Here is a 27,710-nt window from a genome sequence, read left to right on the forward strand (position 1 = left end):
GCCCCTGTTGGTGAATTTCAGATAAGTTTGTACAATGGGAGCAACAGTAATTTACAAAGCATGCTGAGAGTGCTCTGAAACCAGGTAAACTACCAATTTGTAGTACAATGAATTACCTGTAGTAAAATACCTGTTGTGGGGTGTAAGAAAGCAGGAAAGAAAATTACACCCCAGCTTGTATTGTATTAATCATTTTGGTTCCTAGATTATGCAAGAATAGCAAGCTTTTACTTCTTGTGCAGATGAAGCAGTTAACACTAACAATGAGCAAAAGCTTCTGTTTAGTACTTCCAAGCCTTCTATGCTGAAGTTAAACAGGGGGTTTATAGAATAAAAATAAACTATATTCACTCTGTAAATGCATAACTGTAAAATTCTACTCCCCCCCTCTTACAGAAAGCCCTGAACCTAACTGGTAGTGCGCTGCAGAAGGCATCAGTTACAATTCTTTTAAACTGTAGTGAGCAAGAACTGGTCTGAGTACCTGATATGAATTGGTAGTCATGATCCAGTTTGTAAAACTAACATTACAGATTATTAGGGTTAAGAGTGCTTATGGTACCGGAGTTTCCATAGGACTGAATGTTAGTTGAGTCCTTTTTTCATTTTTGACCTCCTAATTTCTTACATGAGGCAAATGAGCAAGAAGAAGGTTGGTGAGGTGCATATAATAAAAGCAGCCTAAGGAAAGCTTTAGATCTACTACTTCTGCTGTAAGAATCCTGTGGGGGAAAATAGGGCCTAATATCAGGGGGCTGGTCATCACTTCTAGCATATACCCTGTCCCCTTAGCATTTACAGGCACTACCTTTTTTGGACCTGCAAGGGGTTGCAACACTTTCCTTTGGGTGACTGCCTCATCTGATTAATCACCCCTGAATGTTAATCACAATTCTTGCTTTTCTCAAGGGGATACTTCATAAGATGTCTTAATATGGACTCATTTTTTGACAGGAAATGGCATCGCTGCCTCTAGAGGAAACTTGTTTCAGTTGTTTTATGTATAATGGCTGGTGTGAACTTCTCTTTGTGCAGAGCTCACTGAAGTCTCTAGGTAGCTATATGAAAGACAGCTGGCAAACCGAAACTGAATGCTTCAAATACCTTCTGCATTTGCTTCTTGTGAAGCTGGGGTGAGGGGGGAACAGGACCCTTCTTGAGTTGCTGGGCTCTCCATGTCCTTTCTGATCAACTGACACTTCACTGAGAAACTTGTCTGGAAGAGGTAGCTCTGGCCCTGCTCCAGGTTATAAAGGAAACTGACTAAAAGCTTCCTCTAACTACGTCATCTCCTGGACTCTTTCCTGGCTTGGTACAGCTCAAACAGCCTTATTTGGCTGACTTGTTTTTCTGCCTCTGCACAGCAAGAGGGCCTCCCTGAATTTGCACAATAAAACTGTTATCTGTGCTTAATCATTGTTCTGAGGACTGCAGTGGGATCTGCTTCAAAAAGGGTTCCAAGATCTCAGCTTTAACTCCTGATCCCCCCCCCAGGTGTCTTGTTTGTCTGCCTGCTAGATAATGATACTAGAAATCAACGTCATCCTGTGAGGAGCTTCCCTGCTGTTGTAGACATATTGCTGGAAAAGAGGAAATCCCTCCCTGCCTGGGAATAATCCAGGGCAATTAACTGATGTAAATGAAGAGCAGTGGTATGCAGCCAGTTAATTGCTTTCTTTTCCCTGGGGGTGTTTGAGAATGGCAGGAGTTTGTGTAGTGCAGGCAATATTACTGCATCAAAGAATTTTATTTTATTTTTTATCCCAACTGAAACATCTAAAGCAGACTGAAGTCTAGATTCATGGAAAGCTACTCCTGGGTGAACCTCTTCATAACAACACCTATAGCTGTGTCTAGGTGGAGCATTCAAGTGTTCTGGAAGTTGTGGGCATAAAACCCATCCTTCTGACTCCAACAATTAATGCTGACTCTTACTGTAACACGTAATAGATTGTGCAGCAGATACTTGGCAGTGGTGTAGGAAGAAAAACAGTTGCTGGCGGCCTTGGTGGTTATAAAACCGTAGGATCAACTGCAACTGTTTAGAGGTTTCAAATCTGAAAATGCAGAGATTTGGGCCTTACATTTGCCTGAGGCAATTACGGCTGTAGCAACCATGGATGCAAGGGCAAGCGATCTAGTGTTGCTTCTCTCCTGTGCATCTGTGAAATGATATCTTCTGTAAATCTGTGATCCGATCCTCCTGTGGAGTAGTGGGGCCGTCAGATATTCCTGGTCTATGTATAGCAGCTTTTTGAACCTGGGGAGAAACTACTCTGAAGTGTTTTTTAGTGATGTGATTTGAGCAATTTTTTTTTCCTTGTTTGTTTTGATATCTCTGAAGCTGTAGTCCTGAGGAACCAATTTTCAAAAAGATAAATTTAGGGTTGAGGAATGATGTTTTGTTCTCATCCCATTCCCAGGCTAAAAAAAAATACGAGTATTTGGCCATACTAGTTTCTCTCCCTTTTGCCGTTGTTGGTTGACTAATAGCTACAGACAAAAGTGCAGATGTGCTGCAAAAGGAGGAATGAATGAAAAAATACTGAAGCTGATCAGCTCTGTGGAGAGGTGTGATTAGGCAAGAATTGGATGGTGGTCTGGGAGGGAAGAGACAGTCTCCTTTCTCTGCCAGCAGCAATTCCGCGTAAGGAATTTCCGAGTGAAGGAAGTCTCTGAGAAGATCAGGAAAGGGACAACTAGTGAAGTAGTGAAGCATAATGGCGCAGTATGCTTGGTCTGGACTGATCTATGCTCTCTCTTGTAAGCTTATAGCACTGCTGATCAGTAAGTTTGCTGCTTAGAGAGACTACTTAAAAGGACACTTACTTCAATAGTGTATTGGAGTGTGAATACTACAAAATCACAATTTTTTTTGGAGATTTAAGTCAGTGTCAGAAAATCTTGCATACAGCATATTGGAGAACTGCAGTTCTGCTATTGTGTGCATTCCTGTGTTCTCCAGGTATTTTCTTTTAAAGGCAAAACTGATGTCTTCCTGCAGCCATGAGCCATTCTTGTCTGTCTGTATATCACTGACTTACCCTTTTATTGTTAGTAAGCCCTTATGATTCACAGCCTTCTTTTTCTCTGGATTTAAGGTGGGGAAGTGACTAAGCAGAGAAAAAATCTGCCATTACAGTCCAATCAATCATTTAGTCGCACCATTTAATAAATGTACTTGGTTTTATGTAACAGTCTAATAAAGCACAAAATTATAGGCCAAATCTCCTTGCTGTGGCTTTTAAACTGTACTGAACTTGGCTCTCCAGTATTAATTCTGCACTTTTTTACAGTGCAAAAACTGAGCTGACACCCAAATTATTAGGGTGAAGTGTCAGGTCCCTCGGCAAACACGCATACCAGTATTTTTTTTCCCCTATGGAGTTGTGGCTTTTTGTTCATAATGTGTCTAAGAATAATGAAGTGGAATTTTTTTACCCTCTGAATATGCTATTCTGGAATAGTGGATAAAAAAAATCTGATTCTGTTTCCTCAATATACTATGTGCCTTTTCAGGCTGGATGGACAAGAGGCTTCTGGTTGTACTTTTTTCTCTATTAAAATTCAGAACTTGTAGTTTTAAGATGGTTATCATCCCCAGGACTTGCAGGATGGTGGCAAATGGTTCTGGAGGTACCATCTAAAGAAGTAAGGCAGTTCTACTGCCAATGTATACAAGTCACTCTACAAAAAAATAGTGATACATAATCAACACAATATGTTATAATTCACTGTCTTCTTATATGAGAACAATTCTGTTAGTCCTTTTGGTATGACAACTCCCTCAATCAATAAGCCTATTTTAGTGAATGGTTTTTATGTGAATTGTTTTTTATGCAAGTAAGCAAGAGGCGTATATTTGTCATGGTGGCTGGACTGTAAAATATTCTTTCCTGGGATGACAGGCTTTCCTTGTTACTGCAGTGTTAGTGCTTTGCTCAGAAAAAACAAGCAAGGACCCTCTCTTCCTGTATTTGGTGCTCAAGAAATCTAGAAGTGTCTAGTGTCTCCTGAAGTAAAAAAAGTTGTTTTTTTTTTTTTTTTTTTTTTGTATGAAACACTAAAATGAACCCAAACCGATGAGATTTTGACCCAGCCCCTGCAAACCTGAAAGCAGTAAGTTCTAACATTAAGTTGCTGAAGACTTGTGATTTTCTTGCAACAGTATATCATTAAAAGAAGAGTAAGTGTTGCCAGCTACAAAAAATCAGTGGATACTGATGGGCACAATGTATACCTAGGAAGTTGTGGTGATAGATGTGTATGGAGAAGTGAGTTGAAGCTCATAAAAAAAGTCTTTTGCTTTATCTTGTTTCTGTAGTTCATTGCTAACATCTCAAGATGAGAAACTACTGCAAGCTGCAATGTAATGTATTACACTTTGTTTAAATACTTCTTTGCACACCTAATAGAATAGAGATTTATTTCAAATGTGGGTGCATTTCACCATCATCAGCAGTAAGAACGTTTCCGTGTAGTGTCTGTCCTGAATCTCTCTGTCAAAAGACAGAAGGAATGAAAGGACTTTAAGCAAATATCAGAGCGATCAGCTGAAGATGAGAGGCAGTACTGAACAATACTTGCTTCAGCATCATACACAGGAAATATGATGCTATATTAGTATTTGTTCTGACAAATGCTGAATGATCAAGTAAAAATCTGACAGATGTCTGGATTGCTTCTCTTTTGCTGCTTCAGTTCTGACATCCAGTATATAAGTTTTGTTGATTTCTCTGTACTTCATTCACCTCTGTGCAAAGCCTCTTCTACCAGCAGGGACCAAATGCAGATGAAGTGACCAGCTACTTCTCTCATGGCTAAGCTTTGATGAAAGTGTCTTTCATTCATAAAATTATCATGTAAAAAAAGGCTGTTTTGTGGGTGCTTCTTGGATAGAACCCTTCAAATTTGCATGAAGCATTTTGAGTTTAGGATTCATTGCAATCATAATTTGCTTCTCAGTAAGCCTATTCTCTCCCTCTTGGTGAGGGGAGGAGGAGGCAGGTGTCACATGACTTTCTTTTTGTATTTTGCTATTATATGCTGCATTACTCTGTACTTTCAAGGTTTTCCTCATCTCTCTGCAAATGACTATGTCCAAACACCTTGGTCTCAGGAAAGTCTGGTGTAAAGGACTTTTTCAGTGAAATGCTGTTATAGTATTCTAATGGCAGCTTTAGTGTGGCAGTGTTAGGAAGGATTTGAAAATAATTTCAGTCTGAAGGGGTTCAGAAAATCTTGTAAAACAAGCAATTTTGTTGGTCTGCCATTCCATTAGAGGAGGAAGGGTTATTAGATGCGTTCATGTGGATCTATCTGTTTTCATGACAAGTCTGAGCAAGAGTAGTAGTTAGCAAGCAGCTTTACTGTTTCCAGTGTTCTGAAGATGTGCAGTTTGGTGTGAGGTGTCTGCATGCAGGAATCTTGAAGGAGCTCCAGGCTTTGATCAGAGTTGAAGTACTGCCTGTAAATCCTTGCTGCTGTTCCTTGGCTTATGGGGGGTGGGGTAGGAATTGAAAATATAAGAAAACCAACCCTATACTGCAGGTCTGAATAAAGAGCTAAGTTCACAGAATCACAGAATTTCTAGGTTGGAAGAGACCTCAAGATCATCGAGTCCAACCTCTACCTAACGCTAACAATCCCCACTAAACCATATCCCTAAGTTCTCAAGTTGAACTCTGAATGTCCCTTGCAGAAGGTGCTCTGGAGGCTCCTTGCCTTAGGTTAGTCTAGTTAGTTCTACTGCTTACTTTCATAAGTTATACTTGCATGAATGGTGATGGGAGCTGTGCTCAGTGTTTGGCTATTTTTCTTCCTACTGTATCTGTTTGACTGTGGAGATGGTGCACATTATCTCTGTTTGCTGAGGAGATTTGAAAGACCTGGATGTTGAAACTGTAAATCATATGAGGAAACTGCTTCTGCTCACTTGATACAAGAAGTCAGTTTCCAACATGAGCATTGTAATGACTTATGTTATTACAGCGTAGCTCTGCAGCAACTTCTGCGGTCTTTTAGAATTATTAAAAGTTAAGCCAAGAGAGATCTTTCGAAGAAATCTGGTCCCACCCAATGCTCAGAGCAAGGCTGATTTCAAGGTTGGATCACTTTCTAAATTGGATTGGATTGTTCAGGTTCTTGAGCTGTTTGAATTGAGATGATACTTCTTTGACTTGTTCACAAGCATAGCTAGGAAAGTACTTGGATTTGCAAAATATTCTGTAGGTGACTGGAGGTTCTTAACCTTGTCTTCAGGAGTGCAAAGGCGTGGAGACAGTAAAGGAGCTAGTCATGTATAATGACAAAAATGTATCAAAAGTAACCCCTTTTAAAGGAAATACATAGTATAAGCCCAGTTACTATTAAGTATAGCTAGTTTATCTGTTCTGTTTGCTGGTACAGTTGATCCATGTGATGTCTCTGGTCATGTTCAGGCAGTAATCTAAAAACACTTTCCCGCAGGAAGGTAGGGTAGGCCAGGAGATCACATTAAACTGTCAGAACCCTGAGCAGGATAGCTTCTTAACATTGTTTATAGCATTGTTTCAGGAGATGCACCTCTGTAGCAAACTGGGAATAGTTTGTCTCAGTAGCAGTTCACTGGGAGTCTAAAGCTTTATTATTAAGTTGTAATTCAGTTTCTCTATAAAACTGTAGAGACAACTAGACTTTATTAAAAGTTTACCAGATACAAATACTATTCAGGTAACTGTAACATTTTTTTTTAAAATAGGCTTTGCTAAAACACCCTGAAACATTAAAGATGAAAATACTCTGGAGAGGAAGGGGTAGTTAAGTACTTTCTTACATTAAGAACTTTTTTTTTTTCCTGCTGTTTAGTCAGGCTATCTGTGAAATGCAACATGATGCAGAATGCTATTTGTTGGTCTAAATGATGCCCTCTGCTACAGCTGTTCTTTGACTGTGGTTTCATAATGGCATCCTGTGGTGTGTGCCCAATCTATAAAATGTCGACTATCATTTGCATGTGAATCTGCATGTAGTAAAGGTGGTGTGTGATGAACTTAAAAGGAAGACATATTGTTAACAAATCTTACTTGACCATTTGGTTTGCAAGGCATTTAGCTGTGTCTTCATGTATGTATCTAATACAAAGTGATACCTGATACTTGATGTCATGCATTCTTTTCAAATAATTCAGTTTTAAGCAATGCATTTCAAGATCGTGTAAGTATGAACTCCTTGATCTGGTTTATTAAAGGCTGCAATTAACTTGATTTCCTGTTTAAGAGATTTGATGGTTTGTTGCCACTGAAGAGTTTTGCTCACATCTCTGTGGTCCTGCCTTACATTGGCTCTGATAGTTCAACTCAACAGTGAATCAGTTCCGACTTGCTAGCACAACAGAAAGCTGGGTTAATGGCAAGTTTGCATGTGGCTTGATTAGGGGGTAAATCTTGGCAAGGGGTTGTGTGAGAACCTGAGTCACTACAAAGGATCATAGAATCATCTGTGTTGGAAAAGACCTTCAGGATAATAGAGTCCAACCATCAACCTGTCCTTCCAAGTCCTGTCAATAAACCATGTTCCTCGGTGCCATGTTCACACGTCTCTTAAATGCCTTCAGGGATGGGGACTTTACCATGTCCCTAGGCAGCCCATTCCAATGCTTGCCCACCCTCTCTGTGAAGAAGTTCTTCCTAATATCCAATCTAGACTTCCCCTGGTGTAAGTTGAGACCATTTCCTCATGTCTTATCGCTTGTGCCCTCCTCACTGCGACCTCCTTTCAGGTTGTTGTAGAGAGGGATGAGGTCTACCCTCAGGTTCTTCTCCACACTAAACAACCCCAGTTCTTTTGGTTTCTCCTCATAAGTCTTGTTTTCTAGTCCCTTTACCAGCTTTATTGTTCTTCTCTGCAATAAAACAGGATAAAATAGGATTGCCTGGGGGTGAGGAACAAGAAGCGATTGTCTTCTCCAATTGTACCCAAAGAGAGTCATCTTACACTTCCACCTTCCTGTCATCTGTGCTAATAGCAGTGTCTCTGTCAGTATAGTGAATGGGACCAAGGAAATGATCTTGCTGGAAAAAATAACATAAGTTATTCTCAGCCTGATTTACTCTTTGATCCTGCTTGTTGTGTAGTCATGGTAGTGCTAATACTGGTCCAAAGAAGGCAGTGGGAGTGTGCAACATGGTGACAGGCCTTTTAGGATGATTTGTGGTGGTGGGACCACACCCAGAGTGTGTTGGCACTGCTCTCTCCAGGCTGCTGCCAGCAGCTCTACACCCACTCGAGAGTCTTCTGGGACACTGGGCTCTCTCTATCCTGGTGCTGTAGCTACTCTGCTCTATATTAGGAAAACTCAAGTGTTTGAACTAGACAGAGCTTAAAATAACAAAAGGTACTTCAGTAATCACAAGCTAGTCTTTTATAAACTATGTACAGTCCCAACAGAACTATTTAAAACCGAAAATAGGTTGGTGGAGAGGGAAGTGAATGTGGGTGGGGAAACTTACACTTAAAAAGTAGTGTAAAACTGAGCTGTTCCAGGGAAATCCTGTATTTTAGGGAACCATGACCTAAATAGATGTGAAAAGGCAGTGAGCCTACATGAGACCCTGTACTAAAAGGAAGTTACAGGATTTGTCTAGCACACTGGATATGATAAAACTGATAATCACAGGATGATGAAACAGCTTTACCTCACATTTGACTCTGCCTGCAGTTAAATTTGGAGGGATAGCTCATAGTCTGGGCAGTCAGATCCCACAGTAAGGCTGTGTTCTAGCTCCTAGAAATCTGGCTATTGTTCAGATATTCAGTGAGCTCTGTGAGCTGGCCAAGAACTTGAAATGCCACACCCAGGCATTGCCTTGGATGTCTGAAAAAGGCAGCCCCTGTGTGCAGCTGCCCTTCTTGTTATCAGTGAGCCTAAGTGCTGGATGACTCTTGGTTGAAGAACAGAGAAGCATGTGAAACAGTTAAGCACATTTCTGACTTGTTCATACACACATGAGAATCCTTTTGGAAGGATGAGCTCAGTCACAGCAGTGATCTCTGTGCTGTCTCCCCATGGAAAAGTCTCTTGAATGATAAGTGGAGCTTCTGAGCATGGCTTTTTTTTTTTTTTTTTTTTTTTTTTTTACTGCCCTAAATTCCAAGTTACTGCTAAAACAGTTCTTAACCACAGGTGAATTTGAAGACCTTTACATAGGGAGTGACTTGTTTAGTCTATTAGCTCATGAACCTAAAGTACTTATGGTACATGTGATTCCTTTATACAGATCACGCTTGTACTGTTATCATCCTGTCTTGATCTTGTTTTGAGTTATTTCTAGCTGAAAGCTGCTTGTAATTTTGGCAGGTATCCACTGGATGCTAGGTTTGGAAAGCTTATTGGCTGTTTGGAAATGCATCTTGACCACTAGGCTTGTCTGTTTTAAACACTTGCACTGTCTTTGCAGCTGCTAAATGATACTGGGAAATCCCCTGCTGGAAGGGAAGAACTAGACTTAAGCAAGTTTAGGGGGGGAACAAGCTGCTAAGTCTTCTTAGAAAATCTGATATGCTTCCATGGTGGTGGGGGTGGGGTAATGGAACTGTTTTGTGAGTTAAGTTACTGCAGTAACAGACAGGGCCATAACACTAGTGTATGGCATAGATTTTACTCCAGTGGTGGTGAGGGAGCGAAATACTTGTTTGTAACCTGTGATTAGGATTGTCTAGGGGGTGCATGCAATAGCTGTGAGGAATGTCACACATACCACTGCTGGCATTTCAAACATGCCCACTGCCCTGCTGACTGCCATTAAATTGAAGAGCTTTAAGGAGGGATGTGGTTAAGCTCAGACATGTGAAGCACAACTGCCAACCCCACTATTACGGTACAAAGGCTAAAACAGGCATATACGGTTTCTCCAGAGAACAGCACCTTCTAACATGCACAAAGCAAATGAGTGTTAAAACAAACCACCACCACGAAAAAACAAAACAAAACAAAAAACACTCCAAACAGGCGAAACAAACCCAAATCTACCTCAAAGTGTAGAATTTGAACGATGGCAACTGCATGTGGCTAGACTTTGCTTTGAGTTTTCCTTCTTGATGCAAAAGTTGTGGAAGAGGGGGAAGTTTTTTTCCCCCCATATTAGTTTTTCACCTCCTTCTGGATTTGACTAATGAAGTATGTTGTCTCTAGCCCAAATAGCAGATACAAAAATAGTTGTTCCAAGGCCTGACTTCAAACTAGCTCTAAAGGAATAGTGAATGGCAACATTATGGCTTGGAGCAGCTACAGGAAAGCAAAGGGATGTATGAAGAATCTATTTATGAGAGAGGAAATGGCAAAAATAGAGGAATTGACCCGTTGCACAAACTTGTGAATAGGTTGTGTAATAAATGTCCTGCAAACATCTGTACTTGACTGCAAATCTGGGGATCCACCCGTGGCTTCTTTTACTGGCTTAGTGCTTTTATCTCGCAACTCCTCTTGTCAAACGGAAGCTTGTTTGCACTTCAGACAGGGTTGTAGGCTATTAGCAGCCACAATGTTGAAATACCACTTTTGGGGTGTAGCTAGTTACTATCTGCCTGGTTGAAAAGGAAGGAATTATATTCAAGTAGCTTTAGCTTGGAAACATTAATGACTTTGGAAGACTTGATGTGCAAGGTGCAGGGAAATTCCCTGTGTGACTTTTTAATTTTTATTTTAAAACTTATTTATTGTTTTGAATGACTTACTTTGTAGTAATCTTCTTATGATGTAGAACTTTTTCAGGAATAAATGTTCCCTGGGAGCCCAAATCTGATCACTAGTTAAGCTGGGTAAATGATGTCCACGGAGTTCTAAAATTCCAAGTTCTCCAACCCATTAAGAAGTGTTGATATATAGCCCTGGCTTTGCATGGCCCCACATTCTAGTGCATGCTTGGTAGCACTGTAGAAAGAAACCTGGACTTTGAAATGCTGATTATGAGAAAACAGAAAAGTTGAGGCAGAGTGGTTCAGTAAAGGTAGCCTCTAAAGAAAGGCAACTGTAAATGCCAGCCCCTTTGGATAAGGGAGAAGCTTTTCTGAGTGCCTCTTGTGAGCTCTGTGGATGTGGTTTGAAGAAGACCTGAGTTTTTGAAGGGACTGCTCTGGAGCATAAGTTTTGAAGTTTGGAACCAGTAAGTTTGGTTCTCTGCCTCTTGTGGGGTGGGGGAATGGAGGGTAAAGCCTCAGCTTATATAAGGATGCCTGAAGTAGATTCCCTGATTTGATATGAGTAACTGATCTCTTGTCTAATTGGCTTGTCCTGAAGGCAGGATCTCCTTGCATTCAACTTTTTTACCCTGTACTCAGGACCTTATGAATATCAGGTATTGATCAGTTTCAAAGGGGGATTTCAGCAGGAAGCGACTTGTGGCTTCTCACACTTGGTTTCAAGAACCAGAAAAGCAACAAAGTACTGCTGTGTTGCTCTGTTCTGTAGACATTAATTTTTCAACGGCAGAGTGTGTCTTCAAGGAAACTGCTTTTTTTTTTTTTTAAAAAAAAAAAAAAGTTTACTCCTTGCTGTAGGGAAGAATTTTATTTTTCTTATCACTGGGGGATGAGCACTCCAGCTCATTTCATAATGGAAAGGATGGAAGTAATGGAAAATGGAAATAATGCAGCAGCAATACGTGTTTAAATGCTAGAATTGATGCTGTAAGATACAGCTTATTGCTGCATTTTATTGTTATGACTTTTACATAATGGATTTGTGAGAAATTGATCATGAGAAGGAGGAATTGAAATGTAGAGTATCTTGTCCATGAACCTATTGCTATGCATTGGTACAGAAAAGATCAAAAAAAATCTGTGCCTTGTCTCTGCTGTCTGTTGTAGCTCTGCTGATGGGGGCAGTCATGGTAACTAGTTTCTTTTGCTACTGCTCTGGAGTACTGCTCAGTGTTGCAGATAGGTAGACCTTCTCCGATAAAAGGCTGTTCTGCTGAGAACCAGCAGCATGGGGCATTTACTGATAGGCCTCTTCATGTAACTCAATCTTTATTTTCAGTGCTTTATTTTCTTAAGCCTGTTGCACGCAGTTCCAGTGAACAGATTGTGTTCCTGCCACCATAAGTCTAATAAAGAGTTATTTTTTATACTGTGATAAGTATTTTCATGAATGTGTAGCTTAGATGGCTACTTGCTGGGCCAGTAAGTATAGAGGTCTAGCTCTTCAGCTAGAAAGTTCCATGATGTGTCAAGAAAGGTCTTGAAGAGATGTTTGCCAACATGATGAACTGTTATTGGTTATAGTATGTATCTCAATCTGCTGAAAGAGCAGAATAAAGAATAGAGACAAAACTCATGCAGGTAGAACGTGTTTTGTACCATTATTATTAACTGGCCTGATTTTTTTCCACATAGTAGACAAGTAGGGGATTAAATGTATAGTAAACATTGGTCATTAACATATAAATTCTGTGGAGTTAGACTTGCAAAGCCTCTTGGTGAGTCCAAGGTGGTTGGGAGGGGGGTAGAGATAATCCTAGAATTCTACTCTTATGTTCAAGTGGACAAACAATTTTTGCCATTTTAATCATTGGTTCAAAAATCATCTCTTGTGGTAACAGCTAAGTAAATTAATATTTAGGACTGACATTACAGTTTGACAGGGTTTGTATTAGGGTAAATCGCTCAGTTTCCTTTTTTGAAAACATCATATTTTACCAGATTCTTGGTGCAGCCTCAGTCTTTTCTCATCTGATTCAAGAACAGGGATTGGCTCTTTCAACCACTGGATACAATGCTTGCTATAAATCCTGTGAGAAGACTTGGAAAGAAAATGCTGTTAGAGTGGCCCTGGAATCGGCTTATTTAGAACCCCTTTGTTAGATAAAGCAAAAATTATCTATTCTTCCAAGCTCTGTGTTGGGCAGAGGACTTCTACAACTTGGAGACTAACGCAGAAGTCTTTTAGAAGAGTGGGTAATCCATAGTGTAGCTATTATTTTATTAGTCAGTGTGTTGTAACCAGCTTTTTCCCCTGCCCCACCAGTGGTGCTAAATCCATCCAGAAAGGTGCATTTTGCTGGAAGTTACAGAGAGTGCTTTCTACATTGTCAGTGCTCCTCCTGTGTCTCTGCTGAAGTGAGACAAATTGTCAGACATGTACTTGTGTCAGGGCATGTCTGGTTTCCTCCTGCTCAGGCTATGCCTGCTCCACCCTTTCTCGGTTCAGTTTTTGCAAGTAGACTCTTCAAAGCTGTGAACTTTCTCAATCTGCACTGCTGTCACTGCAGCTCATTTCCTGTGGCAGCTTCATAGTCTTGCTGTTCTCAACAACTTTGTTCAGTATCTGTGTGAAAGCTGCAACTTGCTGCCCACATAGACCATCTTGCCTGACTGGAGACCGAGAAAGGAGTGGAGGGGGGCTTCAGCTGTCATGTGGCTTTGATGTGTGGTTCTACAGTGTTTTTTTGGAACTGATCTGGCTCGTTGCTGTGCTTATTCATGGAGAGGGAACAGGACTCTTTGAGCCTAAATCTAGTTAGATGTATCCATATCACTTCTCTAGCCTGGCTTGCTGGTGCTTGCACCTGTGAGAACAGCGTTTCACAGTCAAATGGAGCTCCAGCAGCTGCAACCTGTGCCTGCCTCCAGATTGGTCTGCATGGAAGTGGGGCTGAGCACACGGCTCACAATGCCTTCAGTGGCTTCAGAGGGTACCGCAGTTACCAGTAACTGTGTCCTTTGGAGATGTGAGCTCATGGGGTGCCTTCTCCTAGCTTTTCCTCAGTTTACTATTCACCCAACTTTCTTTTCTATAATAATCTTGCTGCAATTCAAATGATTTGTTCTTTTATCATTTTCAGTTCAGATACTGACCTAAGTATGAGATTTTATTGAAGGGACTCAAGCACATCTACCATTTGATTTTCAAATTAAGAAATGTGTTGTTTTTTAAGTAATACATGTGTTTACATGTAACACGTGATTCTGTGATTATACCTAGGATAGAGCAGCAGCACCCTGTGTATGTTACCACAGGGCTATGCACATAAAGCCAGTGGCAATGCACTCTCCTTGAGGACTTGTGTCAGATCACATTAGGTCACTCAGCAGCAATATGCACTTTCCAGTGAGGTCTGGAGGATGCTGCCAGCTTCTCACGTTCTTGGTCTAGAGCCCAGTGATGTGTTTCATAGCACACTGCATGTATGGTCTCCTTCCATCCTACAAGGATGGTGATGGTGGATAAGGTAACAGAGCAGCAAAATATCTGTTATTAAAGGTAGTAAGTGGAGCATCTTTCATAGCCTACAGACAACAGCTCTTGATGCCTCTGTCAGATTCAACCTGGACAGCAACTGAGCCCATTAACTGAGATCCAAATATGTAGTCCGTTGTTCCTTTTGTATCTGGCTGCTTACAGGGAAGCCACTTGTCCCTCTGCAGGTGTTTTTAATTTAGTTTTACTGTAGGCGTGAACTGAATTTTTCCTCAGTAGATAACACTGTAGTGTGGAATTCGGCAAAACAATAAGTGAAACTTTCCTGTAAGATCTGTGTAAACCTGCTATTTCTTACTGAGTCCAACTCTTACAGTTGTGCAGTAATGACAGCTATGTCTCGTTTGTCTAAAGTAGTCTGAATTTTGTAATATTAAGCTAGTTTTAAACAGTGGTTTAAAGAAAGGCAGTATGCTTACAAGATCCTTAGGCATCTCAGTACCTTCAGAAAAGTGAGCCACAGTCTATAACTGACTGTCATGGGTTGCTTCTTAGTATGCAGCAGATGCAGGAAGTTGGGATGCATTTATAATTAGTGTATCACTGAAAGGTACAGTCAACTCAAAATCTGTATGGTTTTGTTGGAAATGACATTAAAAATAGTTCTAACTGATTATTACTTCTGTAAAATGAGCTTACGTGCTGTGCTGTCAAATGTGGAAAGAGAACAGAAGATGGATGGGGAAAGGACATTTTTTTTTCCCTATTACAACAATTATGGCGGCATCTTTACTTGTTGAAATGTTTTTGGATAATGATGATTGCTTGTGTCTATTTTCAGTTTTACCTGTAGATGGCTAAGAGATATATGTGGAAGGCAGCTGAATTTTTCTTTAACATCAGCTCTTTATCTTCAGAGTCTGCTCTAAAACCACTAGAAATCCCTTAAAGTGTGAATTCCTTCCAAAACAAGGCCAAGACAGAATTGGTGTCTGGGATATTATGTACCACTTAAGTAATACTTCAGTCTCACTGGCACTGAGTACGTCAAAGGTGGGCAAGCTTCCTCCTCCATTTTATTATGGTGACTCTATTCAAACGGTCACAGTGGAGTGGGAACGGGGCACCTTCCTTGGCCATGTTAGGATCCCTATGGTTCCAGTCAAGTGAGTAGTGCCATTTCCCAGTTGAATGGGGAGAAAGGTAGCTGAGAGAGTGGTGAAGTGCTGGGGAGCCATCTGCAGGGTTAATTCTCAGTGGGGGCTGTAGCCTGGCAGGGCCAGGGCTGGCACCTGGGGTGTGCCTGCTCCCTGCTGGTGTTCTGCTCCTGATGAACTTAGGGATATGAAAAGGCCCTTTAAGACTGCTGGAAGGGGGCTGGTTTAATTAAATGTAATCCCTTTAGAAATTGCAAGCACTTTCATATGACCTGAGTCCAGCCTCACCCTGACACAAAGGACCCAGGACTGTTTTCAGAAGAGCGCTGGTACTCGGAAAAGAGCCAGATGTCTGTGAGTATTGCTGGTGCTGCAGGTGGGGGTCATTACCTCTGATGCTCCTTAGAGGCAAATCAAGGTGCTATGTGGATTGGTGTGTGACTCCTGTCCTTCCAGCAGGGTACTATGCCCACAAGCATGTAAGGTGGCAGGGTCCATGTTAGGTGGCTGCAGCAGGGAGTGAAATATGTGGCCCTGAGAAGTACTTGTCACCTCAGAAAAGTGTTGTTTTTTTTTTTTTTTAGATAGTGACATGATTCTAATTATACCTATGAGACTGCTGTTAGTCTTGCTGAAAGCCAAAACTGGGAAAGTTTTTTAGATTTCTGGGGTACCTTGTGAGATCTTGAGTTCCTCTTGCATCTTCAGTTGAATATAATGCACTTCTTCAGTCATAGCTTGTGCCACTTGTGCATGGTGTTAGTTCCAGTATCTTTACTTGCATCAACTGTTGGTTGAACAGATGCTCTATAAGAGTTGGCTAGCTAGGAGTTTCTTCTTAACTTCTTTTCTTTGACAGTCAAATGAGTAATAAAAAAAATATTTTTCCCTAGTTGTAGTTACGCCACTTTATCCAGAAATATTCCACTTGGTGGCTTGAACCTGGAAAACAGTATCTGAAGCTTGAGGTCTCCAGACCAGTACTGTGTAACAGCCTCCTTGCATTCAGGAAATCCAGGGAGGAAAGAAGCTTTAACTCAGGGTCAGAGTTCTGTAGAGGTTGATACTCTGTTGTGCTGACTCTACCTATTGCTCTGACATTAATTTCTTAGTGCTCTGTTCCCGTCTCCATCTGACAAACAGAATTATCTGTTCTACCTCTTGCACTGCTTCATACACTGTGGTGTTAGTACAAGTAATACATCTGTTATTCAGTGTGATGGTATCAGTCCTTCCTGTTTGTTCTTTCATATACAACTACAAACTCTCATCTTAGGAAGAAATTATAGCAGGTTATTAGTAAAGATCATTTAGAGACCTGGAAGAGAACTGATAATCATTGCTGCTAGTTTACTGGGAATCTGAGTGGTACCACAAAAAGTGAAAAGAAAAAAGCGGAACTTGAGGATATATGGGTGGGCAATGTTAATGTTTCTGAAAAGACGTTGCAGATGGGTGCATGGTACTGGTATTATGCCTTTTTCCCATGGTCTGCTAGACACCATGTGAGGAGGGTGCTGTTACAAAAGCTTTTCTCTACCAAAAAAGAGCTTTCTTTGACTGCTCTTGGAGCTAAAACAGTGTATTTTCCATGCAAGAGCTTCTGTTTGTGCAGGGGGTCTTCCTTGAGCCACTGTCCTTGGCTACAGGAAGTGCTTTAATATGCTTTGGTAGTGGCAATCTGTAGCTGTGCTTAGACTGGTAAAAACAATGGTAATTCCTCAAGTAGAGAAGAGGAAGAGTTGCTAGGTTTCTATCTCTTTCCTGTAGCCATTATGAAATGAATCAGTTAAATATGGGCTTTTTCCTTGAGTATTTTTTTTGTTGGTGAATGTAAAGTTGCCTGTTGAAATGCAATAGTTAAACTTTCATGTAATGTGCAAGATGGCCTTCTCTAGAAGCTTATCATACAATATAACTAGCTGTTTGTATACAAAATACTTTATTATATTATAATGGAAAAACAAAAGCCTATTCATAGGCCACCCGCCATGGTAAAACTTCTAGTTTAAGATCTAAGCAGAACTTGAGGGTTGCAGACACTTGGATGCATCACTGAGTGCATTATATATGCTAAGATGATAAAAATTCAGTTAGTTTAAATAGAGCTTCAGTATAACTTACTGCATTAGGATAGCATTCTTGGTAAATTGGTTGTTGATGAAATTCAGTAAGTCCTCTAAAAATACATCCTGAAAGTTGGAAGCTTAAGAAAAGAGTTTACTAACTGTCAGTTCTGGAAAAAGGAATGGGAATGAGTGCTGCCACTCTGGTGCTTGTAATCTGATCAGTTGTGGGTAGTGTCTTTCTGTCACAGTTTTCTCCTGTTGCTAGCATCAAAGAAGTATGTGCCTTGCTTGTCTGGAATGACAGAGCTAGAGCTGTGTATGCTCAGCAGTCCAAGGTGATTATCTTACTGAGCAGCATTTTATTCTGTTTGCAGCCAGAACAGTAAATGCACTGATGGTTATGCGTGCTCTCAGATGAAGGTGTTGATGAGGAATCAGACTCTTATAGTCTTGTTCAGTCTCCATGTTTGACTGCGTTCTAGAGTATCCTAGTATTCTTAGTGGTCTTGATACATTCACCCCTGGGAAAAGCAATTAAGTTTTTCAGGCATGTCTTTATGGGGCAAAGTTTGAGCACCTGTAGACAAAAGGGTCATTGCAGTGTCTTAATTCAGGCCTAGTGGTTAACCATTTCTGCACTGTTACTTGGAAGACACTTTTTTTTTTTTTCCTGGGAACAGAGCTGTTATATATACACTACAGTTATTTCTTAAGGGGAGATGCATCTACGAAACAATAAATGTAGATGCTAGGATATTTATTCTAATAAAACCTCATTAAATGGTTTAGAAATAAAAGTATAAAACCTTAATGCTAGTGAATCTTGAGACTATTCTTGCTTAGAGTAAGCACTGATGTTAAATTAGTGGTTTAAAAGCACTTTGGCAGGGTAACTCAAGGAACAGGACAAATGGATGAGTCTAAACTATAATGGGACTGGCTTATGCTGGCTTTCTTCTGCTATAGCATTGTTACACAAGGGGTATGCAACATCTGTGTTGGGCAGTACCCAGCTGTGTGTGCCTCAGTATGATGGTTTAACTGAAACTAGTATTTCAGATGATTGAGGAGAATGAAGGCAAGCATGCAGTGCCTGGCATTTACTTGTCAGGCAGAGGTTACAGCAATCTATAGATCTCTGGTAGTTTCTGTCTGAGCTGCAGACAGAACCCATTAAGGGAACAGTGGAACTGCCCAAAAGTAGAGTGATCCCTGGGTATCTTTCAGAACAAAGCCTCTTTGTTTTTTCAGGCTTTTATACATACTGGAAGAACCAATTTGTATTTCTGTACCAGTACTTAGGCTCTTGAAATGAGAAAAAAACAAAACAAAAACAAACACCCCGGTAAAGCTGCATCTGCTCTGAATGAACTTCTTATCTGCTAACTGGGAATGCAGACCACTGGCTGCCATTACCTGTAATGGTGGAAACCTCACTTTGTTTTTTCAGTTCACCACTGGCTTAAAAATTCCGTTTGGTAGCATACGTATGTGTGTTCTTTTTCCTTCTTCCCCCGCATCAATGAGGCTTAACAAAGCTCAAATTTACAGCAGCATTTCAGCCCTGTATGAAATGTCAGTGGTACATCCCAGGACTCGCTTCAAAGCGCCACCACCCTGGTCTTTAACAGCAGTCTGCTATTTAATGTGTTAAAACTTTGTTCAGATTAGGGAAGCTAACGTTACTGGGGTGTGGTTCTTTTTTTTTTTTTTTTTTTTTTAAAAAAAAAAAAAAAGGCTGTTTCCTGTGGTATCTTAGCTCATGCTGTCTTCTAAAATAGCATAGCCTGAAACTGGAAGTGTGTACCCCATTCAAGACTGTAGTGCTCCTAAACCTTAGATTGCTACTCATCTCGAGCACAGAAGGCTTCTACTAAGCAAAAAAGTACATTTCAAATTACTGAACATACTAACTGAAGGATGATAACTGGTCAGGGAGCTTAACTACATTTAAGTGAAAGACAACGAAGGAATTGTACTGGTTGTAGTATAGGTCTGTATTTTACTGTGCTAACAAAGATCTGAATCTTACAAATCTGCAAGAATTATGCAATTCTGTGATGATGCTTACTGAAGCAGCTCTACTTTAAAATTTGTGATGAAGAGCTTTAAAGTTATTCAGGCACTAGTTGCAAAGAGCTGCCACAAATGTTTTTCTGGTGCTTCCGCTGTGCTCAGATACTTTAACCTTCAATCACTTATACAGATGTTATCAGCCAAGATAGCTACTGTTGTTTTGTTTGTTTGTTTTTTAATCCCATAAACAGTGGAGCAAAAAGACAATTTCTTTTCATGGTAGCTGATACATTAGTGGTGTAGGTGAACAGGAGCAACTTTAAAGCAACATTCTTGCTTAATGAGTAGTTTAATTAAGCTCTCTTAGGTGGCTTATGGACATCTTTACTCATGCTGCTGGTATGTGGCCTAGGCAAGACAGTCTTAGAAGCCATCACTCCTGGTTCAAAAGAGTGCTTCCAATTATAACTAGAAAAGATGGTTTGGGGGTTTGCAGCCCTGCTAGCAAGCAGTTGAATTTGTGGTTCACTGAAGCACTGTGAAATTAACAAATTGTCAACCATCTAGAATCTGGGGAGAATGATTTTTGCTACGAGTCCAGAGGAGGGCTACAAAGATAATTGGGGGCTGGAACATCTCTCCTATGAAGAAAGGATGAGAAAGCTGGGCATGTTCAGCCTGGAAAAGGTTCCAGGGAGACCTTATTGTGGCCTTTCAATACTTTGACTTTTACTTTTCAATACAAGCTACCAACCTTTTTCTCTTTCCTTAGTACTTCTAAGGGATGGTTGTTTTGCAGTTTGACTTCTTTTGTGTCAAAAGGTTCAGAAATTTCAAAATCAATTTATTCCTATTGTGCTTGTTGATGATCTTTGCTACAGCAATGTCTAAATAGTTTTCCTTGTGCACAGCTGCTCTTAATGACTTCAGCTTTGCTGTGCTACCTTTAACTTCTTATAGCATATACTGAGAGTTTGAGCTGAACTTAAAACAAGAAAACTCCATGGTTCATCACCAAGGGTTATCAAATACCAAGTAGTGGCATGACTAGTCCCAAGTAGGTTCAAGAAGGCTTTTGGGAAACGTCAAAATGTGTTTGGATGTGGTGGTCTCTTTAAGCACTTGATTTAAACTTAACTAGTGCAGATTCATGATTTCACTTTTTTTTGTGTAGGCATCTACAGCTATGAAATTTGACTGTGTAACAAGTGACAACATAACCATTTCCTCACTGTTTAGAGATCTTTCACCTCTCTGAAAGAACTGGGTGGTAGTAGGCAATTACGTAGCGATCCTTCTACTTCTTTGTGAAGTGCCTGCACATATTAATGTGTGTGTTAGTTCAGTGTGCATCCTTTTTGCCTTAGCACATGAAGTCATCCTTGCATCCTGTCTGCTTTGTACCACTAGTCCTTAGAGTATACCAGGGGTTGTGCTTTATAATCTCTTAAAATCTCCAGGGAGTACTAGAACAATATTGTTCTATACTCACTCATCTTCTGCAGCAGTCTGAGTTGTTAATGCATCTGGGGACTTCCTTGACATTCATCCTTCACATGGAAGAAGTTGAATGTCTGGTTGCGTATAACTGGGATGTCTGTTTTAATGAAAGATATCAGGGTGTTGTTCTAAACTCAGAAATACAACTAAATAAGCTGTAAATCATTGTCTCATGTATAAGTATGTAGATGGAAATATAAATTGGAACAGATAGGATAAACTTTTACACTAGAAAACAGGAAGGTTACATTTTGTGAGTGAACTGAAGTGATGGGGTTTGGGAACACTGTACTGGCAGTACAGATGACTTTATAATCACTGGCAGTGGAATTCATGGAGGCTTGGGAGCAGGTCCCTGGCTGGAGGCGAATGATGTTGTTCATTATTATGTGTAGTGTCAGTTGAAGCATCTATTGTAATGATGTCTCTTCTGTTTTCCAGATCAGTGTGCGTGTTACCACCATGGATGCTGAGCTGGAGTTTGCAATCCAGCCCAACACTACAGGAAAGCAACTCTTTGATCAGGTAAGTGATGGAGCTGCAGAAGATCTAAAGTTGATATTGGTGCTGTGATTCTGTTAAGGCAACAGCAAGCAATTTCTTAAGGGCTTCAAAGATTAAATGACAGTGCGTGGATCCATCCTGAGAGAAATTAGCAAAATAAGAAATGGCACACTTTTCAAAACTACATCATTTTTTTAGCTTTAGAAATGTGTTAGAAGCTATTCTTGCCTTTAACAAACTGAATTGGTGCTATAGCTCGTAATATGGGTTGGATAGATATCTGCAGTCATAACTCATAAAATCAGTCTTTTGGGGGAGCTAGTAAGCTATTGTTGGTTGGCTTACTTGAATCTGTTGTGTAATTGATTTCAAATAATAGGTGTTCTGTAGAACAGGAGAGCTTTAGCTGGTGTTTCAAACATTGCTGCAACTCTTAAGTGCAAGTGATATTCTATACTCTCATCAGGGCCTGAGGGAGATTTTAAGATAAGTTATGTACTGTATTGTATTAGGCCATCTTTGTGTTTTAGCCGTCTTCTTCATTCACTGACTAGGCATATTTCCTCCTACTTTGACCCAAACTGAAGCAGGGAGTCAAGTGCACTCCAAATTAGGAGCAACTGAAGACAGATTTTTATCAATTGCAGCTGTTGAAACTTTGACAGGCTCCACTATGTGTATCTGCTGTAATCCCAAAGGCTCTATCTAGGCAACTGCCCTGTCAGTCAAAGCATCTGCTACTAGGAAATGATGTATTCTTGTCTCATAGACAGTGGAGGCTTTGTCAGAACTCTGAGGAAGAAATCAAGCATTTCCGAACTGGAGAATAATCTGAGCTATAAGTTTATAGCTTAAAGAAAAGTCATTAATCTAAGATTCATCATACAAGATGAAGGAGCTGCCAGACCAGATATGTATGCGGTTCAGGCTCAGCGTAGAGCTCTATCTTAATGAAGTGAGGTACTTAAGGCCTGACCCACCCGTAGAGGTCAGCTGTCTCATATGGGGCCAGCAAACCAAATTTAATTTTTTAGATGCTTAACCACAAACTACTACTTTCTCTCATACTCATCTGGATGATTTAACACTAGATATTGTATTGCTGTCCGTAACCCAGCCCTGAAATGGCATGTGTGTACGTGGAATAAAGAGATTGTAGGGGTTAGTGAAGAGCACCCTTTCATGATGGGAAAGGCAAAAAATGCTTTCAGGAAGGTTCTGTGCTGCAAAGTGGTTTCTCATGTCTGCATGTTACTATGTAGTAGGTCCTGTGTATTTTAGCCCTTTGTGGTCTCAAGTCTGACAGTTTTTGTTCAATGGAAGTGAGTACTGGATTCCATCCAAAATATATGTGTGCAACATGGAGCTCCACCACAGTTAGTTTATGGAACCATATTCTGATAAAGCTGACATGACGTACTTCAAAGTTCATCGAAGGGTGAACTGTTTTCCTTTAGAGAGTATGTTCCTCAGCTGAATGCTTTCTATGATTATTTTTCATTAAATAATTTCTGATCTTTTCTAGATAAAGCATTATGAACTAAGAAGTGTTACTACTGAAATCAGTAGTACTTTTTAATCTATACATAAACTTCTCAGTCAGCTCTAGACCATCTTCAGTTTTTGCCTCATTTGACATAAAGTACAAACTGAAATTGTGGTGTTAAACTTGGACTTCAGCAACTTGTCTGTTTTTGAGAGGCATCTAATCGTGTTTCCCATAAGGGAATTTTTTGTGTCTTAGTAATTGATTTCACTCCTTCATGTCATGTTCTGGAACAGCTGTACATTCTTCTTTGTGCAATGTGTTTCACACAGCACCTGTCTAAACAGAAGTCTTGTTGTGTTTTTTTTTTTTTTCTATCATACCCTCAGTGAAGGGAGAAAATAAATGCTGCTGCAAAACTAAGTTTTGAAGTTGCTGATATAGATGAGACTGTTTACTTTTTCTAACTTGGGTTGTAGATAGAGTTGGAAGAAGAAATACTATGGGAGGAAAAAACTTTCAGAAGCTAGCTGTTAAACAATTGCTATATTTAAAGGATCTGGTGTACACTGTCACTTTATACTATCCGTACATCAGAGACTTGGTGGATGGGTGCTATAGTCATAAGAATTTTTTAAATTTTAAAAGTTTTTTTTTAATAGTTCAGCATATATCTTAGCATATATGCTTTGTAGAGGCAGTGCTTCTGGTTTCTGATAGGACTGATTCTGAAATGAATGTTTTAGAGCCTTACCATTGGCAGACGGTTAGTCAAAGACCTAACACAACAGTGCTGATGATAGAAAGACTAACCCTCTGCCATGGCTTGGGAACGTTCTGAGCAGTAACATGGGGAGTTGGCAGAAGATGTGCGGATGCTGAATGTCTTTCACCTCTAGCACAAATACAGAATTTTGGAGGCTATTTTTATGTGAGTGGTCAGGGAACCTAATCCCAGCTTCTCTTGTGCCCTGCAATCTAACGATTTACTCTTTTACTATTAAAGAAAGTAATTGCAAAGGAAGTAGGTATTCAACTCCTTAAACAATGAGGAAACATTTCATGCTGGTCTCAAAATGCAAATATGCAACAGACAATTGTCTGTCCATCTTTTATTTATTTAATGATCAAGGCTCATATTTATTGCAAAAGAGACTATCCATAATCAGACCTGTGCATAAAGGGGGCTGAAAATACTGGGGATGGGGGGAGCAAGTATTTGTATTAGGCACAAGCTCAAACATATTCTTGATCTGTGCATAAAGAGCTAACTGTATATCAAAACGAGAGTGTATAGTGACCTGACAGTGCATAGCTTGACTTACTCCCTTTAATACAGGAAGAGAGCTTTGAACATATTGGACTATTATAGTACAAAATTTACTGATCAGTATGTGAGGAATCTCTTGCTGAGTGTAAAGCAATGAAATGGTCATAAATCACGAGGAGCCTCTAGTATTCTTTTATCTAGCAAAAGTCATCTGGAGGCAGATGCATGAGTCGGGAGTGCTACTCTGTGATGCAAATACTTCTGTCCACTATACCAGAACACTTCATATGTTGCAACCAAATCATCTTATCTGATGATTGATTCTCAAAAACTAATGCCTGTTCACCTCACTCTTAAGAGAACTTAAAGTGAGATTTTTGTAGTCTAGCCACTTTTGCCTTGCTCTCTTAATTTTTTTTTTTTTTTAACTGTCAACAGGCATGTATTCAATATTTCAAATAGCTGAGCTGTTTGTGTAGATTAGTTCTTGTAAAGGACTAGTCCAGAGCTGTTCTTCATGCTGACACTACTAATAGGGACTAAGCAATGACTGTCTGACTAATCTTCTCACTCTATCTGGCTTCCATCCTGAGGTGTTCATGGGTCCCGTACTGGAATGTGTAAGAACAAAGTTATAGCTGAATTCAATTTAGCTTGTGTTAAGTTTAAATAAATTTAAATAATGTGCAGTTCAACTTTGGGCTGTTTGTTCATTATTTCTTAACGCGCCTTTTATTTTTCTATGGACAATTCTATCCCTTCCTTTTTAGGAAATACCTAAAAGATATTTCAACTATATTTTCTAGCTCCCTTGAAATATCATGCACTCCTTATGGTGTTAAACTAGTGTTTTTGCATGAATCTGGTTCTGAAAAAATGTCTGCCTTCATGAGGGCTTTTTTGAGGGTAGGGATTTTCTCTACAAAGCAAGTTCATGCTTTTGCTGTTGCAGCATATTGACCTTCTGGTGTGAAACCTGATTTTGACTCTTTCACAGAAGAATTTTTAGAGATCCTGAATGTTTTTGCCCCCGAGTGCCCTTTCAATTTGAATGCATGGTCAGTTCTGAATTAAGCAAAAAGGAAGCTACTAAATTTTACCAAGGTTTCTGGCCACACAACTGTCTTAGTGCATGCGGCTGGCTTTGTTCAGTAATGTTTAGAGAGTATTTGTTTCCACTCATTGTGTCTAAAGGTAGAGTAAATATATTCATCATCCAAGATGTAGTTCTGTCCTATTCCGAATGGGATTCAAAGGATTTTTGGAAAAGCTTATGTCTATGTAGCTTCATGAGCAAGAACAATTTGAGTTTAGAGATAAAGTTCCATAGTATTAGTAGGTGAATGGGCTTGAGGTAGGAAAGGTCCTGTCTTCCTCTATCATGCCTGATTAAGTTCCATGATGAAGTTTTGTAGTGTTGTCATCTTCTGCCCCAAGGTACCTGACTAGAAGTATCCTTATGAGCTGACATATGGTGTAATAACACAATGATTTATACTAGAGGTCTTCCTACATCATCCCATCCCCTAGGATTGTAATTGTATAGCATTATCTTAAATAGTTTACATGGACAAAACCTGTATTCATTGAGACAGGAAGATTATGCAAACCTACCTTTAGCATCTTTGCTTACATGCCTCTTAGCATCAGATACTGGATTCTAGTGCTTGCCAACTCACCAGGAAAAACAGTTCTGCCAAGGTTAAGTATAGGCTATGGCTGTTGGGAGGGCTGCTTACCCCTCATGCAGTGAATCACTGGTTACTTCATGGGCAGCTTGGAATATCGCTTTCCTGGGATGCAGCGTACAGGTACTGCAGCAGTGATAGCTGCTTGTTTTCCTTCTTTGACCCTGTTCTTTATCAAATTGAAGTCTAGTTAGATTGGAGGCTAGTCTGTAAAACAAAGCATTGCTTTGCTTTGTATGTCTCCTATACATACACTGTCAGATTTTTTTCAGGTGGTCATTTGGGGACCTAAGGAATTGCACTTGATTATCATTGTGGGTCCCTTCCAGCTTGGATATTCTATGAAAAAATAACTTTTTTTTTTTTGTGTATGTGGTAGAACTGCTTAACTACTTATTGCTTTGCAGTTGTGTCCCCCCAGTTTCAATTCCCTCTGAAACTTTGTTTTTTGGGAGGGGATAAACTGATTCTAGCAGATGTTTTCTGTCACAGAGGCAGGGGGACTAGCCTATGCCTTGGGCGGGAGAGGTAACAGTAATTCACTGGCCCAAGTGCTTCACAGCTGGCTGGCTGGAAGGTTTTTTCACAGAAATGCCCTGGTTTAATGGACACTGACTTTACAAGCTCCTTAAACAGCCTGCATACAAACTGTAGTCACAAAACCTTTTTCTGTTTTGAGCACTTCTGTGGTATGAAAACATACTCCTTCTTCTGTGTACCCAGTTGCTTCTATAAGGCAGCTTCTCAAATGCTTTGATTCTGATCACTTCTGACCTTGGATTGTGTTAGTTTCTTGTTCTTTCCCACTTTAGAGCCTCTTACTTCTAGTCTTTTGTAGAAGTGGCTTAGCTGTCTGCCATACTAGATCTATTGGGTGGTAAGTACAATAGATAGATGAGGATCTACTTATTTGATAGGCCTTGCATCAGGCTTTATTTTTTAACGATGAGTTGTGGTTACTAAACTACTTAGTCAGTGCTTCCTTCTCCAACCTACAATGAACTCCACTTCCCTGACTTCAGATTTGCTCCTTGATGATATGCTTTGTGCTCTCTGAGCCTGTAGCTGACCATGTAAACTTCAGTCCTTCCAATACTATCTTATGGATATTGTGAAGTCTAAGAGATAGTGGCTTCAGCATTAAGATGGTTATGTTATCTGATGATCAAAGTTCTTGAGGCATGGTAATCTTGCATGGGCAATTGGGATGTAGGAAGGCTAGGAAAAGAACCAGCATGGTGACAGTAGCACGAACTGAATGATTTGGGATTCTTGGAATTAATCTCTGGGATTATTTTTGGCATTAATCTCTGCAGGCTTCATCTGTGCCCATAGCCAGACTGAAGACACATGATGAAGCAACTTGAGTCTTCTTGAGAGACATGATTCGAATATCAGTGCAATCTACCTGTGGGCTAGATATATGTTCAATTTCATAAACCATTCCAAATTGCCCTTGTTTACTAGCCTGAACAGAATAACTATGGCATATTAAACTGCAGGTGTGGCAGCAGGTCAGAGCTACTCCAGCAATACTATTTGCTAGCACCTTACTCTTAGAAATACTTGACATGCCTGTCAAGACCTGCTTCATCTTCAGGCAGGACAACAGGTAAGATTCAAGTCTGATTTATGTGCTGTGGAATAGTCCAGGATGCTTTGGCCTTCAGAGCAGGAACTTGTTCTGAGTGGAACATCTTTCTGCTTGAATGCTTTGCTATCTTTGTGTAGACATTGCTTTCATGCAAGATCCCCACTTGTTTGCAAGTATGGTGGTATATTTCCTGGGGCTGAGAAAAAGGGCAATCTTCAATAATCATCTTGATGCTAAAATCTATATTTAG

General features: G+C 40.1%; 1 protein-coding gene across 1 annotated transcript in view; it reads left to right on the forward strand.

Moving 5' to 3' along the window:
• Window positions 1-27,710, forward strand: part of MSN (moesin) — a 45,256-nt gene that overhangs the window by 4,670 nt on the left and 12,876 nt on the right. The window contains exon 2 of the mRNA XM_082770895.1: window positions 21,360-21,443. Within this exon, the coding sequence (XP_082627021.1) occupies window positions 21,360-21,443 (84 nt within the window). The remainder of the gene's footprint in view (window positions 1-21,359; window positions 21,444-27,710) is intronic.

This window comes from Aythya marila (assembly GCF_965140915.1).
Source record: "Aythya marila genome assembly, chromosome: 13".
In the NCBI taxonomy this organism is placed as follows: domain Eukaryota; kingdom Metazoa; phylum Chordata; class Aves; order Anseriformes; family Anatidae; genus Aythya; species Aythya marila.